Raw genomic sequence first — 14,801 nt, 5'->3', positions numbered from 1 at the left:
AGCAGCTTGAACATCTGGAATCCCCAAATTTTCTCCAGTGAACAGGTGCGGTCTCTGATCTCCTCTCCCCTGCAAATAAACTGATTTTAAAGCACTCCTTTAGCAAATCTAGCTTGAGAGGATCTTCTTTACGGTAACTCCCCTCTCCTCACAGGGATAAGCAGCAACAGAGAACCAAGTCATTTATGTGACTGGAATCACTTCTCTCACAGGACTGCTGACAAAGGCTTAATTTCCTCTTTTTCAATGTGTTATTTAATAGCAGTGGTGAGGTTGGAAAACCCAGGGCAGGGGTAAGTACTAGGTGATGTAAGATGCTGGCTGACTTCTGTTGCTAGAACATTCCACATGAACACTGCTCAGGGAGGCAGAAGGTCCCTTTGGCTCCCAAAGGCCACGAAGTAGTTAGAGGCAGTTTTGTGTAGCCCAGAGATGCCAGCAGAACTACACATCCACTGCATATGTCTCCTGTCTAATAAGAAACAAATGTGGAGACATTTCCAAGTTTATATTAAAAAGTATACACTTTATTTTTTACCAACCACTGTACAAAATTATACCTTTAAACATGACACAGACCCTCTCCCTCATGCAAATGTTTCTGTTAGTCACCTGTCTGGCACCAGAGTTATTATGTGTGTGTCTGCCTTCCTCACTCAGATTGAGGAGGGCTGGACCAGGGGCTGAGAGTTGAACTCTCAAGCGTGTAGGCGACACAATATTATCTGGGGGTGCCCCAGACTTGGTTGGGGCTTCCTTTCTTCCAGTCCCCACCCAGAGCATGTGCTTGCCTCGTGCATGTCCTTGCTTTGTAACTGCCCGCCCTCCCTCCTCTTTTTCTGTGTCTTTTCTGGTATTTCCTCAAGCCTGTGGGGGGAAAAAAAACCACTGCTGACTGCTCCTGCTATGAACTCTGCTGAATGTCTTCCTTTTCTCTCCCTACTCCACATTGACCCAATTTAATAACTTCCCAGAAATCTTACAGGGCCCTGGAACATCCCCTGAAAACCACAGGGAGCCTTGTTCTTTCCTCTGGGAAGCACGATGCAGAAACATTAGACATCCATGAGAGGAAAGGGAACGGGCAAGGCATTTTTCCCATCAAGGCAAATTGCCTTGAACAGGTAAACAACGCACTGAATGGTATCAGAATACTGTTTCCCACCTCCCCTTCCCCCAGAGTGAGACTTTGCACAGATGATGTCACCAGTCTCCTACTCCTCCCGAGGGAGAACACTCGGAGACCCCAAAGGAGCAAGTGCAGGTGATGGGGGTGGGGGGTGAGGCCTGGAGGCAGCGTGTGTCCAAGTTAATTAAATTTTTTTAGATTCACTTGTCTTACTATATATCCATCCCCCATGTCAACATCTGACTCGGAAGTGTCACTTTGATCAGAAGGAGCATCTTGGGGCCTCAGGCACTCCATAGAGGGGTCGGTGAAGGGCAGCTGTGTCCTTTCTTCACTGGCCACCGAAAGGCTAGATTCTGTCTCGTTGAGGTCCTCCAGCACGACTGTCTCTTCTGGACGAGACGGGGACATTAGAGTGACTTCTGAGTCCTTGTCGTCCTCGAGGGCTCTCACACACACAGAGTTCAGATTCACGTTGAAAACAATTCTGCCTTCAGATCTCTCCGTGGAGTCACTGTCCTCCTCGGAAGTGGGGTCCTGCCGCAGAGTCCCTCTCGTCTGGTAGCCCCCACTTGTGCCTTCCGACTGCCAGGGGCCGGGCCCTGGTGCCATGGGGGTCTCAGCATCCCCCTTGGGCTCAGGCAAGTACGGCTCCTCGGCGTTGGGGTCGCTGCAGTCCTCCAAGCTGGCTGAAGTGGTGGAAGCTGGACACAGCCTGCCCGTTAGTCCATGCTTGGTGTAACCGCCAGAATTTACGCAGGGAGCTGCTTCATTTTCAGCATCACTTTCATCGTCATAATTATAATTCCACACTTTCTTTTTTCTGTTGATGTGAATGACCTCCACGGTAGCCACTTTTTCCAACGGAGGCAGCTCGGGAAACACCCAGACTGACAGTCTACGAAAATTCTTTAAAGAAAAAAAAAGAGAGGGGGAGAATGATCAATCCTTACTGTTTGTTCTCCATCTTTTTGACATCATAAAACTTAATGGCGTTAACTAACTGCACAGAGACGGAAAAGGTGGTCATGAAGACGATGACAGCAGCTATGACTATAGCGGACAGCTATACAGGGTTTACTGTTTGCGGGGTACTGCTTTTAGTAAGCTACCTATTAGAGTCCATTGCATCCTCATGACTTCTCTATGAAGTAGGCTTACTAGTCTTGCTCCCACTTTACAATGCAGAGAGGTTAAGTTTCAAGGAATTCTCAGTGGTGGAGGCTGGGTTTCAAACTAGGAGGCTGCCTGCAGTAGAGACTGGCCCACTCCTTCTCACTACTGTCCCCTTGTTGCTTCTTGCTTGTCAGGGGAATCTATCCATCGATAGATTTGATAGATGGATAGATTTCAACTGGATAGATTTCACCTCTGGATTGCTGACATTCTTATAGGTGTCAGGGAACTGTGAGTGAGGAGAGATTCTAGGGAGCTGATTCCACTGGGGTCAGAGCTCCCTGGACTGGAGGACCTTAGAGACGCAGGTGACCCCTAAAGCGTCAGAGATGAGAAGAAGCAGGGAGACTGGAGGTTGTATCCAGCACCTCCAGGATACAACAGGTGAGGTGGGCTAAGGAGACTGGCTACAATGGGGTCACGTTGAGGAGGGTGGTCACGAGATTCCCTTCACAGACCTTGCATCATCGTCGACATCCTTCTCCTTTCCATTGTCTTGCTCAGGCTGCGCAATGTGACAAGCCTACTTTTCCCTGACTCTATTCAGATGCAGCCTTAGGATGAATTGTTCCATTGGGTTGTTTCGTCATTTTCTTATTTATTTATAGAGGCGGTTTGTATAACTTTGGGGCTTCCCAGGTGGCCCTAGTAGTAAAGAACCTGCCTGCCAGGGCAAGAGACAGAAGAGATGTGGGTTCGATCCCTGGGTTGGGAAGATCCCCTGGAGTAGGAAATGGTAACCTGCTCCAGTATTCTTGTCAGGAAAATTTCAAGGACAGAGGAGCCTGGCAGGCTATAGTCCATGGGACCACAAAGAGCTGGATGTGACTGAGAACTTATTTAACCTAGAAGCTCATTATTTGTTGATTGTTTATGCTGCATGTATTTTCCCCTAGTCTGTGGTTTAACGTTTTACTCTTGTTATGATGACATTTAATGGAAAGAAAATTTCCATCTTAATTTAAGAAGGTATATCAATTTTCTTTCTCCATGGTTTCTGCTGAATCTTCCTTACCTTTAAGTGTGACTCCTATATGGCCTTCTAAAACTTTCAATAGTTTCGCTGCTCATATGACAGTCTTTAATATGCCTGAAATTGATGTTTGTGTATGGTGTGAGGTAGGAATCTGATTTCATTTTTCCCCACATAGGTAACATTTATTGACCTCAATCCTTTCCCCACAGCAATTCCTACAAAACCCTAAGCCTAACCTTGTTTCCACATATGTGAGTTTGTCTCTGGGTTCCCCATTTGACTAGATCTTTGTTAATGCCTTTCAACAAGGTTTGATAATTTTCCCCACAATGGGCTTGTAACATCTTCTGTTAGATTTCTTCCTTAAATACCTAAAAAAATATTTTTATTACTATTGCAATGATGTTTTAAAAGCTTTATGATGATTCCATTGAACTGTATGATTCTAAGTTCAAAACCAGGTAAAACTAATCTATGCTGTTAGAGTGTAGAGAGTGGTTATCCTGGGCATGGGCAGTGACTGAAAGGTAGAAGAGAGACTTCTGGAGTGGGTTGGTCATGTTTTCTTTCTTGATCTGGATGTGACTTATGTGGGTATGTTGAGTTTGTGAAAATTCAGTTTTTTGCTATGACTTGTGCACTCAATTTCTAGGATGTTGAAAAGCAACTTATAGAAAAACATATTTTTTTTAAGTGACTATTGCTAGGGTATAAAAAGCAGCATTTTTATATTGATCACTTTGTGTGTAATAAACTTATTAGTCTAAATAAGTGGCTACTGCTGCTGCTAAGTCACGTCAGTCATGTCCGACTCTGTGCAACCCCATAGACGGCAGCCCACCAGGCTCCTCCGACCCTGGGATTCTCCAGGCAAGAACACCAGAGTGGGTTGCCATTTCTTTCTCCAATGCATGAAAGTGAAAAGGGAAAGTGAAGTCGCTCAGTCGTGTCCGACTCTTCACGACCCCATGGACTGCAGCCTACCAGGCCCCTCCTTCCGTGGGATTTTCCAGGCAAGAGTACTGGAGTGGGCTGCCATTGCTGTCTCCGAAATAAGTGGCTAATGTGGCTAAACTTATTAGTCCTAATATTTCATCTCTAGATCTGAATTTCTTACTTAGCCAGTCATATCATCTATTAATGATCATTGTCTCTACCCCCCATTTTTCAAAGTTTAACCTCCATAAGGGCATCTTTTTTGTTTGTCTTATTCACATCTAGATCCCCAGCACCCAGCTCCTGTGGATATACAGTAAATACACAACACATATTTGTTAAATGCAAAAGAGGAGGTGTAGGAGAAGGAAAAGAAGAGAAGGGGGAAGGTGGTGAGGGGAGGGGAGGAGAAAAGAAAAGACAGTTTAAAATTTTTAACTTCTGTTCTTGATTAGACATACATATACAAACATATTAGACCTGAGGTGTTCTGTTTTACTATTCCTAGAGTTTGTACTTAAACACGGAGCAACAATTTTTCCTGGAGAAATAGCGGACAGACACAAGATAACAATACTTGCTGTCATTACTTGGGGATAACATAATAACTGGTATAAATATAATTGGCATATAATTTTGGGTTCATTTTAAGGACAGGAAAAACCCAGGGAGACCTGGGATAAGGGTTAGTAATGAGTTTAGGTAATTCAGGTAGAAAATTATCTAGGAAGTGATGGGTGTGGTGCTAGGGGGTTTTATATCTCAAGGCTGCAAGAGAAACATCAGTTGGAGTGGGATTTTCCTAAGAGCTCAAAGCCAAAGCTATACATGGCCAATGGGAGAGTTGGAGTGTAGGTTGAGAGTAAGCCTGCAGCTGAAACTAACATAAAAAACTCAAAGAGATATCCTGTTAAAGCTACAAAAGATTAGGTTATACTGATAGATAAAAACCACGACAGGAATCACAGTATGGATAAAATCCAACACAGAGCCGTTTACTTCTCATAAGCCACAGCCAAATGCCACCTAGGTTCCAATACTAATTGTAATTAAAAACGCCACAAGCACCCCTCCTCCCAAACAGTCCACCCCAAACTCAACCTAAACAAACAAGAACAAGAAAAAGAAGAGAATAGCCGTCATAACAGAGAATGAAAGAATGCCGTTTTCCAAGACTCGATGGACCTAGAGATTATCATATTAAGTGGAGAAAGACATGTCAAGTCAGAGAGAAAGACAGATATCATACACTATCACTTATTTGTGGAATCTGACAAAAAAAAATTGATACAAATGAACTTAGAGGAGCCTGATGGGCACAGTCCGTGGGGTTGCAAAGAGTCAGACATGACTGAGGGACTAACACTTTCACTTTACTTTTTCATTACTATATAAAAGTAGGTGAACAATAAGGGCCTATTGTATAGCACAGGGGACTATATTCAGTATCTTCTAATAAGTTATAATGGAAAAGAATCTGAAAAAGAAATTATATATATTCTTTTTCAAATTTTTTTGTATATATATTATTAAACTGAATCAGTTTCTGAACACTTGAACACAACATTGCAAATAAACTGTACTTCAATTAAAAACATTTAAAGAAACAAAAGAATAAGAAAAAAAGACTATACTTTTACCACCTGTAGAAGAATATCTATTTGTGGCTATTTAAAAAATTAGAAGATGATTGAGTTCAAACATAGAATATCTTTTAATGTAGAAGGAAATATCTGAATATCTTCTAATATCTGAATATCTTCTAATGTAGAAGAAAAGTGACAGGATAAGGAAAATGAAAAATGATGGACAAAGTGGTTGAATCAAAACATGTGAGGAGGCTTTAGAAATATGTAAGATCAATACTTAGACTTGGTTGAGTGCCAAAGATTCTGAGCAGGAAGAATATGCCTTATGAAACACAGAGAAAACACGAAGACAAAGTGGCTGGTTCCACTTACAATTAACACAAGTAAGAGACCTCTGGGGGACCGTTATACTATGATAAATGAATATAAGTAGAAAAAAAAAGATTAATCAATGTTGGCAAAGCTTTGGAGACAGGTGTACACCGTGATGTTGACACTAGCATTATGAATTAGTTCTTTATATTTTCATATAAGATATATTCACTTTGTGTATATATTCCACATAAGTAATCCAAACTAAAAAGACAACCTGTATTAAAATGTTCATTGTGTTACTCCTAATGGCCAAATAAATGAAAGGAAAAGAAATAATGAAAAGGATATCAATCCAAATGCTAGACAGCTAAGAAATGATTAAGGGAAAAGGAGACATTAATAACAAGGGAACACTGGGATGATGGAAAATCATATGTGGACAAAGTATGAAAAGAATGCAGAAAATGCAATATATAGGTTTATAGGAATGGTAAAGAACCCAGAGTGATAAAACACCTTGATGTTTTGAGAAAATGGGATTTCTTCTATGAAGATATTTAAGTGTATAATAAAAATTCTTAAGTCAAAATGAAAAATAAAGGTAGAAATGAAAAAAAAAATACATACCAAAACTTTGGGGAAATCATTTCTTAAGCATATATAACCAATCCGTTTCAGTATCATTACAGTGCTTATGAAGACAGCAGTTATTAAAAACAGAGTAATTATTCCTCCCATTGTAGCAGATTCTGATGACTCTGTTGATGAAAAATTAAATGACTTTATTTCAAAGTAAATCCAGTGAACAGTCACAGTTGGGAACAAATGTATATTAACCTGGTGGTGAAAGGGTTTATTATGGGGGCAAAAGTTGGAAAAACTACTGTTAAATATCAAAGAATGGAAAGTAATCCAAGTATACATTTAAAAAAATGTTAAAATTCAGTTTCTAAAAGTAAAATTTCTTCCAGTTGATAATTATGCTTTATGACTGCATTGTCCAATTAATGTGGCAGTCAGCCACATGTGACCGTTTAAATGTAAATTATAAAAAAAAAAAAAAAAAACAAAAAACTGTTTCTGAGTCACACTAGCCAGGTCTCCAGAAGGAGTTGAAAAAAGGAGTTTGTCTGAAGATGACAATTGTGTTACTTGGAAGCTGGACTTTGGCCATGCTAGAACCCAGAACTGGGGTGTGGTAGATCTTGTTTTGCCCAATTATGAGTTTTCCTTTAGCTTCTTGTCAAAATGACTTTTGGAAAATTTCAATTTTCTGAATGTAAACAGCTTTTTCCTGTAAGTCCAACTAGGCTGAGAAGAAATCAATACTTATAGAATTAAGGCTGTCTTTAATATTCAGAAAAGCTTTTATTAATATTAATCCTATAGCCATAGCCTCAAGCAAAACAATACAGGAGAAAAAAACCTAAAGATGGCTCATATCTTTCTAATGTCTTTTAAAAGGTTAAAGAATGGACAGAAAGAAACTTGGTGAAGATCTGAGCCCTTAGACGGCAGAAGACTCATGAATCCCTTTCATTCCCATCAAGAATGAATGGGCCATCATCAAGAAAACTTACAAATAATAAATGCGGCAGAGGGTGTGGAGAGAAGGGAACCTTCCTGCACAGTCAGTGAGAATGCAGACTGGTACAAACTCATGGGGAACGGTATGGAGGTTCCCTACGAAACTAAAAACAGAGCTACTATATGATCCAACAACCCCACTCCCGGGCATGTATACAGAGGTCTATGCACCAGTCACTGCAGCACTATTTACAATCGCCGGGACATGCTGGCAACCTAAACGTCCATCCACCAGGGAATGGATAAAGAAGACTGTGGTACATATATACAATGCAATATCACCCAGCCATAAAAAAGAATGAAAAAATGTCATTTGTAGCAACACAGATGGATCTAGAGATTGTCATACTGAGTGAAGTAAGCAATATAGAAAAAGACAAATATATGATATCGCTTATACGTGGAATCTAAAAAAATAGTACAAGTAAAACTTATTCACAGAACAGAATAGATTCACAGAAGAAAAAACCAAACTTATGGTTGCCAAGGGGGAAGCAGGCGAGGGGTGAACTGGGACTGACATGTACACACTGCTACGTATAAAGCAGATGGCTAATAAGGACCTGCTGTCACGCACGGGGAACTCTTCTCAGCACACGGTAGTGACCTATATGGGGAAGGAATCTGAAAAAGAGTGTATATACATATGCACAATTGATTCACTTTGCTCTACACCTGAGACTAACGTAATATTATAAATCAACTATATTCCAATAAGGAGAAGGAAATGGCAACCTACTCCAGTATTCTTGCCTGGAAAATCCCATGGACAGAGGAACCTGGTAGGCTACAGTCCATGGGGTTGCAAAGAGTCGGACACGACTGAATGACTTCACATATTCCAATAAAAATTTAAAAAAAAAGAATGAAGATGTGTTGTATTAATGGCAGTTCTCTAATCAGATCTAGTCATAAAGGCACACTTTTATAATGCAAAATCCTTACATGTATAGAGCTTACATTCCTGAAGAGGATTCTGTGAACCTATGTGATTTCTTTGGAGGAGCTATATGATGTCATGGGATCTTGACCCATGTGTCCCACACCTCTGAGTCACCTGAACTAGAATTCTGATTTCGGCTCTGCTTCCAGAGAACATAAACATGACACCACCCTATTTAAAAGAGACCTGGGACTTCCCTGGTGGTCCAGTGGTAAAGAATCTGCCTTGCCATGCAGGGGATGTAGATTCAGTCCCTGGTCTGGGAAGATTCCACATGCCATGGGGCAACCATGCACTGCAACTAAGACTAGATACAGTCAAATTATATATATATATATATATATATATATATATATATATACACACACACATATATATATATATTTTAAATTAAAGAGACCTATCATCCTTTACCAGACATTACCCTTCCCCTGCCCTTTCTCCAGAGTATTATAGTATTATACTTAACCATCCCTTAACACAATACATATTTTATTTTTTTGAATCTTGTTCTTTTGTCTCCCAATGTAAGCTCTATAAACTAAGGAATTTTTATCTGTTTTGTTCACTGCTGTATCCCCAGTATTCTCTTCTAAGAGAATCTGGCCCATAGTGGGCCCCAATAAACATTTGTCAAATGGATGAGGACACTGTTCCCTGGGGAACTTACTGAAAAAAAGTCAGCCGATTAGTTTAAGGTTTGACAAAAAGGGAGGCATTTCTCAGGAATAAATCCCCCTTTATCAACACTGCTTTAAGATATCAGTGTTTCACCACTGATATCCCAGTAACTTAACTCTGGTTCCAGGTCATCCTTCAAGAATCCCCCACCATCCAAACCTGCCTGGTCCCTGAGTTTAGCTAGTTGAGGGTGGCTCACATGGCCAGCTTACACAGTGAGAGGGGTCACATGACCTGAACCTACTTGGTTCCTGAAGTTTCAGACAAGAATTGTGACATGAAATATTTGGATAGCGAGGCATACGTGTACCTTAACTGTCTCATGTATGATAAAAGAACAGAGGCTGAAATAGACCAAGTGATGTGTTTGCACCAAGGAAACATGAAGTGATGGGCCAGCATATTGCCGTATGGCCACTCTTAGCAGGTGAAACAGAGAAGAGTCAGGGGAGGCACTGAATCATCACAGAGCAAGGACATCACCTTCCAGTGCCTTAGGTTCACCTGAGGGCAGCCTGAGTTTCAGCCAACCACCGTCCGTCATGTCCTATTACTAGTCTGAGTTTTTATTGCTGTGATATTCTGATTTATAATGAGAAGTACCTATTTGGTCTTTGTCCTCAATTCTGAAACCCTTAGAAATTCCTAAATAATAAGAGCAAAGAAAGTGAAAGGAGCTTTTTTTGTTATTCAGAACAAGCCCCTCTGAACCTCACTTGGTTTATGTGAAACCCAGAATGAATGAACATAATTGGTGTCCTAACACCAATTCTCAACATCAACCAGGTGTCCAGAGATCTGACTCGTTTCTGACAGTACCAGGAGTTAGTCAGAACCCACAGGTCTATCTGTCAGCTTTGATAATTATCAAATGCTAGAATGGCTCACAGAACTCATGAAAACAGTTTACTCCCTAGATTCCTGTCATATTATAAAAGATTATAACTCAGGAACAGGCAGAAGGAAGAGATACACAGGGCCAGGTATGAGGGATGGAGCTTGGACTTCTGTGCCATCTCTGGGCATGCCATCCTCCCAGCATCTCAGTATGTTCACCAACTTGGAAGTTCTCTAAACGCCATCATTAACGGTTTTTAAGGAGGACCCGTTATATAGATGTGACCAATTAAATTCTTGGCCATTGGTGGTCACTTCAACCTCCAGCCCTTCTCCCCTCCACAGAAGTCAAGGGGTGCGGCTGACAGTTCCAACCCTCGACTTCACAGGGTTGATTGCCAGGGGAACTTTCCAAATGTCAACAGACATGCACATCCGCTGTCCATTATTTTCTCAGGAAGCCAGCTGTTTTGTCCTGTGTATCTCTTCCTTCTGCCTGTTCCTGAGTTATAATCTTTTATAGTATACCAGGAATTGGTGTTAGGACACAAATTATGTTCATTCATTTTGGGTTTACATTTTTATAAGCGCCACAGGCATGAAGAGACTATATGCAGTTTTAGGTTTGTTCAGTTGCTAAGTCGTGTCCAACTCTTTGCGACCTCATGAACTATGGTGCGCCAGGCTTCCCTGTCCTTCACTGTCTCCCAGAGTCTGCTCAAACTCATGTCCATTGAATTGGTGATGCCATCCAACCATCTCATCCTCTATTGTCCCCTTATCTTTCCCTCAATCTTTTCCAGTATCAAGGTCTTTTCCAATGAGTTGGCTCTTCAAATCAGGTGGCCAAAGGATTGGAACTTCTGTTTCAGCATCAGTCCTTCCAATGAATATTCAGGGTTGATTTCCTTTAGGATTGACTGGTTTGATCCCCTTGCTGTCCAAGGGACTCTCAAGAGTCTTCTCCAGCACCATAATTCGAAAGCATCAATTCTTCAGCACTCAGTCTTCTTAATGGTCCAACTGTCATATCCATACATGACTACTGGAGAAACCACAGCTTTGACTAATGGACCTCTGTCGGCTGTTGGTCATAGCTTTTCTTTCAAGGAGTAAGCATCTTTAAATTTCATGGCTGCAGTCACCATCCAAAGTGATTTTGGAGCCCAAGAAAATAAAGTCTGTCACTGTTTCCACTGTTTCCCCATCAATTTACCATGAAGTGATGGGACTGAATGCCACAATCTTAGTTTTTTGAATGTTGAGTTAAATATGGGCAAAGTTTTGCCCATATGTAACTGACATTATAAACATGATTTAAGTTAAAGCTGTGAAATAGTTTTTCCTTTAACATTGATTTGTGTATGATTTGATTCTGAGTAACATTTGTAAATAAACTCACATTGCCTGGAGTTATAGCAAACACCAGGTACCTTGACATGTCAGCTGCTCATTAGCGGAGCTCACTTCATCTGCAAAGAAGCCATCACACTTGTAGTCACTGCTTTCTAAATCTCGTCTTATTTTGACTCCAGTTAATCAGAGCACTAAAGAAACTCTGGAGTTGGTAAATTCAGAAAGGCTTCTTTGGGGGAGAGTTTCATAGATTTTCACTCTGGGCAAAACAGTTGGCTTCCTGAGAAAACAATGAGCAGTGGGTGTTCCTAAGGCTGACTGTTCTCCCTGCAAATTCCTCCATTCCAAGGAAGATTTGGAGAGGAGGCTGCATACTGTTTTGATGCCTTGACCACAGAAGGGCTTTCGGCCTTCGTCCGTGACCGGCTCATCCACACTGGCAAGTTCCCTTGTCATCCATGAGGCACAGCCAACCTTCTGGAGAGCCAGGCCATGGCTCTGGATCTCACTGCGACTGTCGTCCTGCCCTTTGGCACCTCTGCAGAAGGTTGCTTCACGAACCAAGTCTCCTCCAACACCTGACTTGAATAACAGCCAAACCAAGGTCACACAGAACTGAACCTGATCCTGCCCCGGAAGTAAATCATTTCCCCTTCAGCCTCCCGCAGCGGAAGTTACCTGACTGTCCCCATGGGATGGCAGCATAAAAGCACCTCTATCACGTGGTAGAGACTGACCAACAGAAGACACCTCTGTGATGTGCCTTGTTGGAACAAATATCTTTGGCCCTTCAGGATTTTCAGACTCTTTTCCTTAAATAGGTTTTCCCTCAGAGGAAAAGCAAACCATGAATTTTCAAAAACTGTCATACCTGATTCTCGTCTGGGTTGAAAGAGAGTACATTTTAAGGGAGATCTGTTAATTTTTCTTGGATCTTTAGGCTCAAAATAAACAGATACACAGTAGTTTGTGTTTGGAATTAACTTGTCGATGACATAATTGAAATTTTCAGTGATGTTTCCAGTTATTTGGGGTTGATACTGTAAAAATGTGCAAAAAAGAAAAAAAGTCAGTAAGACATTAAGTGAGAATTTCGTTTAGAGGCAAGCCCTAAGACAGTCTTTGAGAATTGGTCTTCAAATCTTAAAAACACGGGTAGAAATATCATAGGCTTGGCAAGAAAATGTTATTTATAAGTTACTCAGGCAAATGATTTATTCAAAATTACATGCACATGTATAAACACACACGTCTTTAAACCATGAAATCTAGTCTGGCAACTTCCTTTTACAAATGAGGAGAAAAAGACCCAGTGAGGAACAAAGGTCTCCAGGATGTCATTTTTGTAAGGTGATGTTACTCAAGATCACCTTGCAAAAATAAGAAAATAAGATGATCCTACTTCATTAATGATATGTATCTACACTTCAGAAACTGCTTTCATACATATTAGTTCATCTGATTATCAAAAGAGTCTGCAAAGTAGGCATTATTCCTGTTCTCCAGATGAGGAAACTGTAGCTCAGAGTGGTTTACCTCCTCAAGCCCACACAGCTTATCTGTGGCAGAACTGAGGCTGAGGTCTAATTTCCCTGTCTTTTCCCTAAAAACAGCCTGCCTCTTCTTCCCTGGCTACTGCTGTTCCATTTTAGAATTAAAGAGATGATCTGAAGAGGTTCTTTCATGAAAAATAACTTTTGTAGAATGTTTTATAGTTTTCAAAGTACATTCTTGCCAATGGTTTGATAAATGAAGCTTTCCACCAGCTCAAATACAGCCTTCTATAATATTTTTCTGCAAGTTTCAATTGGGAAGGAAGAGGAATTTTTTTTTCTCACCCCCACCCATCGATAAACTAAAAGGTCATGCATGGCAAATAAACAATGAGGAGGAAAAGAGAAGGAGCAGAAGTACCCTCGTGGGAGTGCTCTGGCCTTGAAGGGAAACCACAAAAGCATAGCTGGGCGCCAGAACTCTGGGTTCCACACCTGGCATGATCATTGTGGTCATCATGTGATCTGCAGTCTGCAATACTTGCTTCCTGTTTCACTGGAAGCTCCTTCCCCCTTGGTGGCCATGGACTCTGCCTCCCCCACGATGACTCAGATGGATAGTTCCTGCTCAGAGCCAAGGTCAACCCCTTCCCATGCTCATGAAAGTCTGTCCACTCTCATCTCCTCCAGAACATCACTCCCCTCCCCCACTCCGCCCATCCCACCCTGGAACATTTCCTCTGCATAGAAATCTGCTGTCATTTCTTCCATCTAAAGAGTCCCTCCATAGACCCCACTTCCCCTTCCAGCTATCACAGCATCTCCCTACTAGCCTTTATAGAAAACCCTGGAGACGTCTTTCCTGAAGTCAAACAGCAATGAAGCCCAGACCCTTAGGTTTTAATTGTCCAAATCATTAAAGGTGTCTTTTAGCAATGTGTTCATTGCCAAGTCAGAACTGTTTTGACCACTTACCCTCTTAACACTGTTCCCTGCATGCTCTTCGATAAATGCTAAGTAAAACTGTAATTCTTCTTCACTTAGTATCCTGGGATCGATGGATTGAAATTTCACATTCACACTGATGTGGTTTGTAAAACTAACAATCTCAAACTCTGGTGGGTCCAAAGGCCCTGTTTAGAAAATGAAATAAACCCTAAGGTTAATCAATAAATAGCATAATCATAATGATAACCACTGTCCTGATACAACCATACCTCTTTACAGCTCTCTTTCTGATTACCTGTGGCCCTCGAGGCATGGGTTTTATATATATATATATATATATATATATATATATATTTTTTTTTTTTTTTTTTTTTTGGTGAAAAATTGAGAACAGTAAAAGTGAAGTCATTTGTTTACCATTACCACAAGAAACGGAGGACAGATTTTGGGGTGAAAGTCAGTATTTCACAATTTTCAGGTTGTATTTGAAACATAAGAGTGAAAATGACTTCTCATGTAATAATATAATAATAATAATAATACATAACCAATGCAGAAATATCAGAAAATACAGACAGACAATTGTGTTTGAATGTGGTAAATCCTCTTTTGCGTATGCAGTGTGTGGATAAATACATACACACGTATAAAAGCTGAACTAGTGTACACACGCAACTAAACTAAAATTAAATCATTCTTATACTGTTTTACATGGCGTATGTTTTCACTTATTTCATGAGCATATTAAATGCATGTTTACCTATGAGCTGGCAAACTAGGGCCTGTGGGTTGGATTTTGCACAGCCTGAAAGTTGAGAACGGTGTTTATTTTTGA

At 40.8% G+C, this 14,801-nt stretch overlaps 1 protein-coding gene across 4 annotated transcripts in view; it reads right to left on the bottom strand.

The window, feature by feature from the left end:
• Window positions 1–14,801, bottom strand: part of LOC110133969 (interferon alpha/beta receptor 2) — a 63,899-nt gene that overhangs the window by 29,398 nt on the left and 19,700 nt on the right. For 3 of the 4 annotated variants that reach the window (XM_070455177.1, XM_070455175.1, XM_070455176.1), the window contains 4 exons: window positions 13,994–14,151; window positions 12,397–12,565; window positions 6,749–6,879; window positions 506–2,038 (listed from right to left, as the gene is read on the bottom strand). In XM_070455177.1, the coding sequence (XP_070311278.1) occupies window positions 1,310–2,038; window positions 6,749–6,879; window positions 12,397–12,565; window positions 13,994–14,151 (1,187 nt within the window). In that variant the 3' untranslated portion in view covers window positions 506–1,309. Of the gene's footprint in view, window positions 1–505; window positions 2,039–6,748; window positions 6,880–12,396; window positions 12,566–13,993; window positions 14,152–14,801 lie in introns of those variants that run through there. The other variant, XM_070455181.1, reaches the window with a different exon arrangement.

Source organism: Odocoileus virginianus, chromosome 25 (assembly GCF_023699985.2).
Source record: "Odocoileus virginianus isolate 20LAN1187 ecotype Illinois chromosome 25, Ovbor_1.2, whole genome shotgun sequence".
NCBI lineage: Eukaryota > Metazoa > Chordata > Mammalia > Artiodactyla > Cervidae > Odocoileus > Odocoileus virginianus.
The sequence above is the reverse complement of the archived record's forward strand: the minus strand, read 5'-3'. Positions and strand labels throughout refer to the sequence as shown.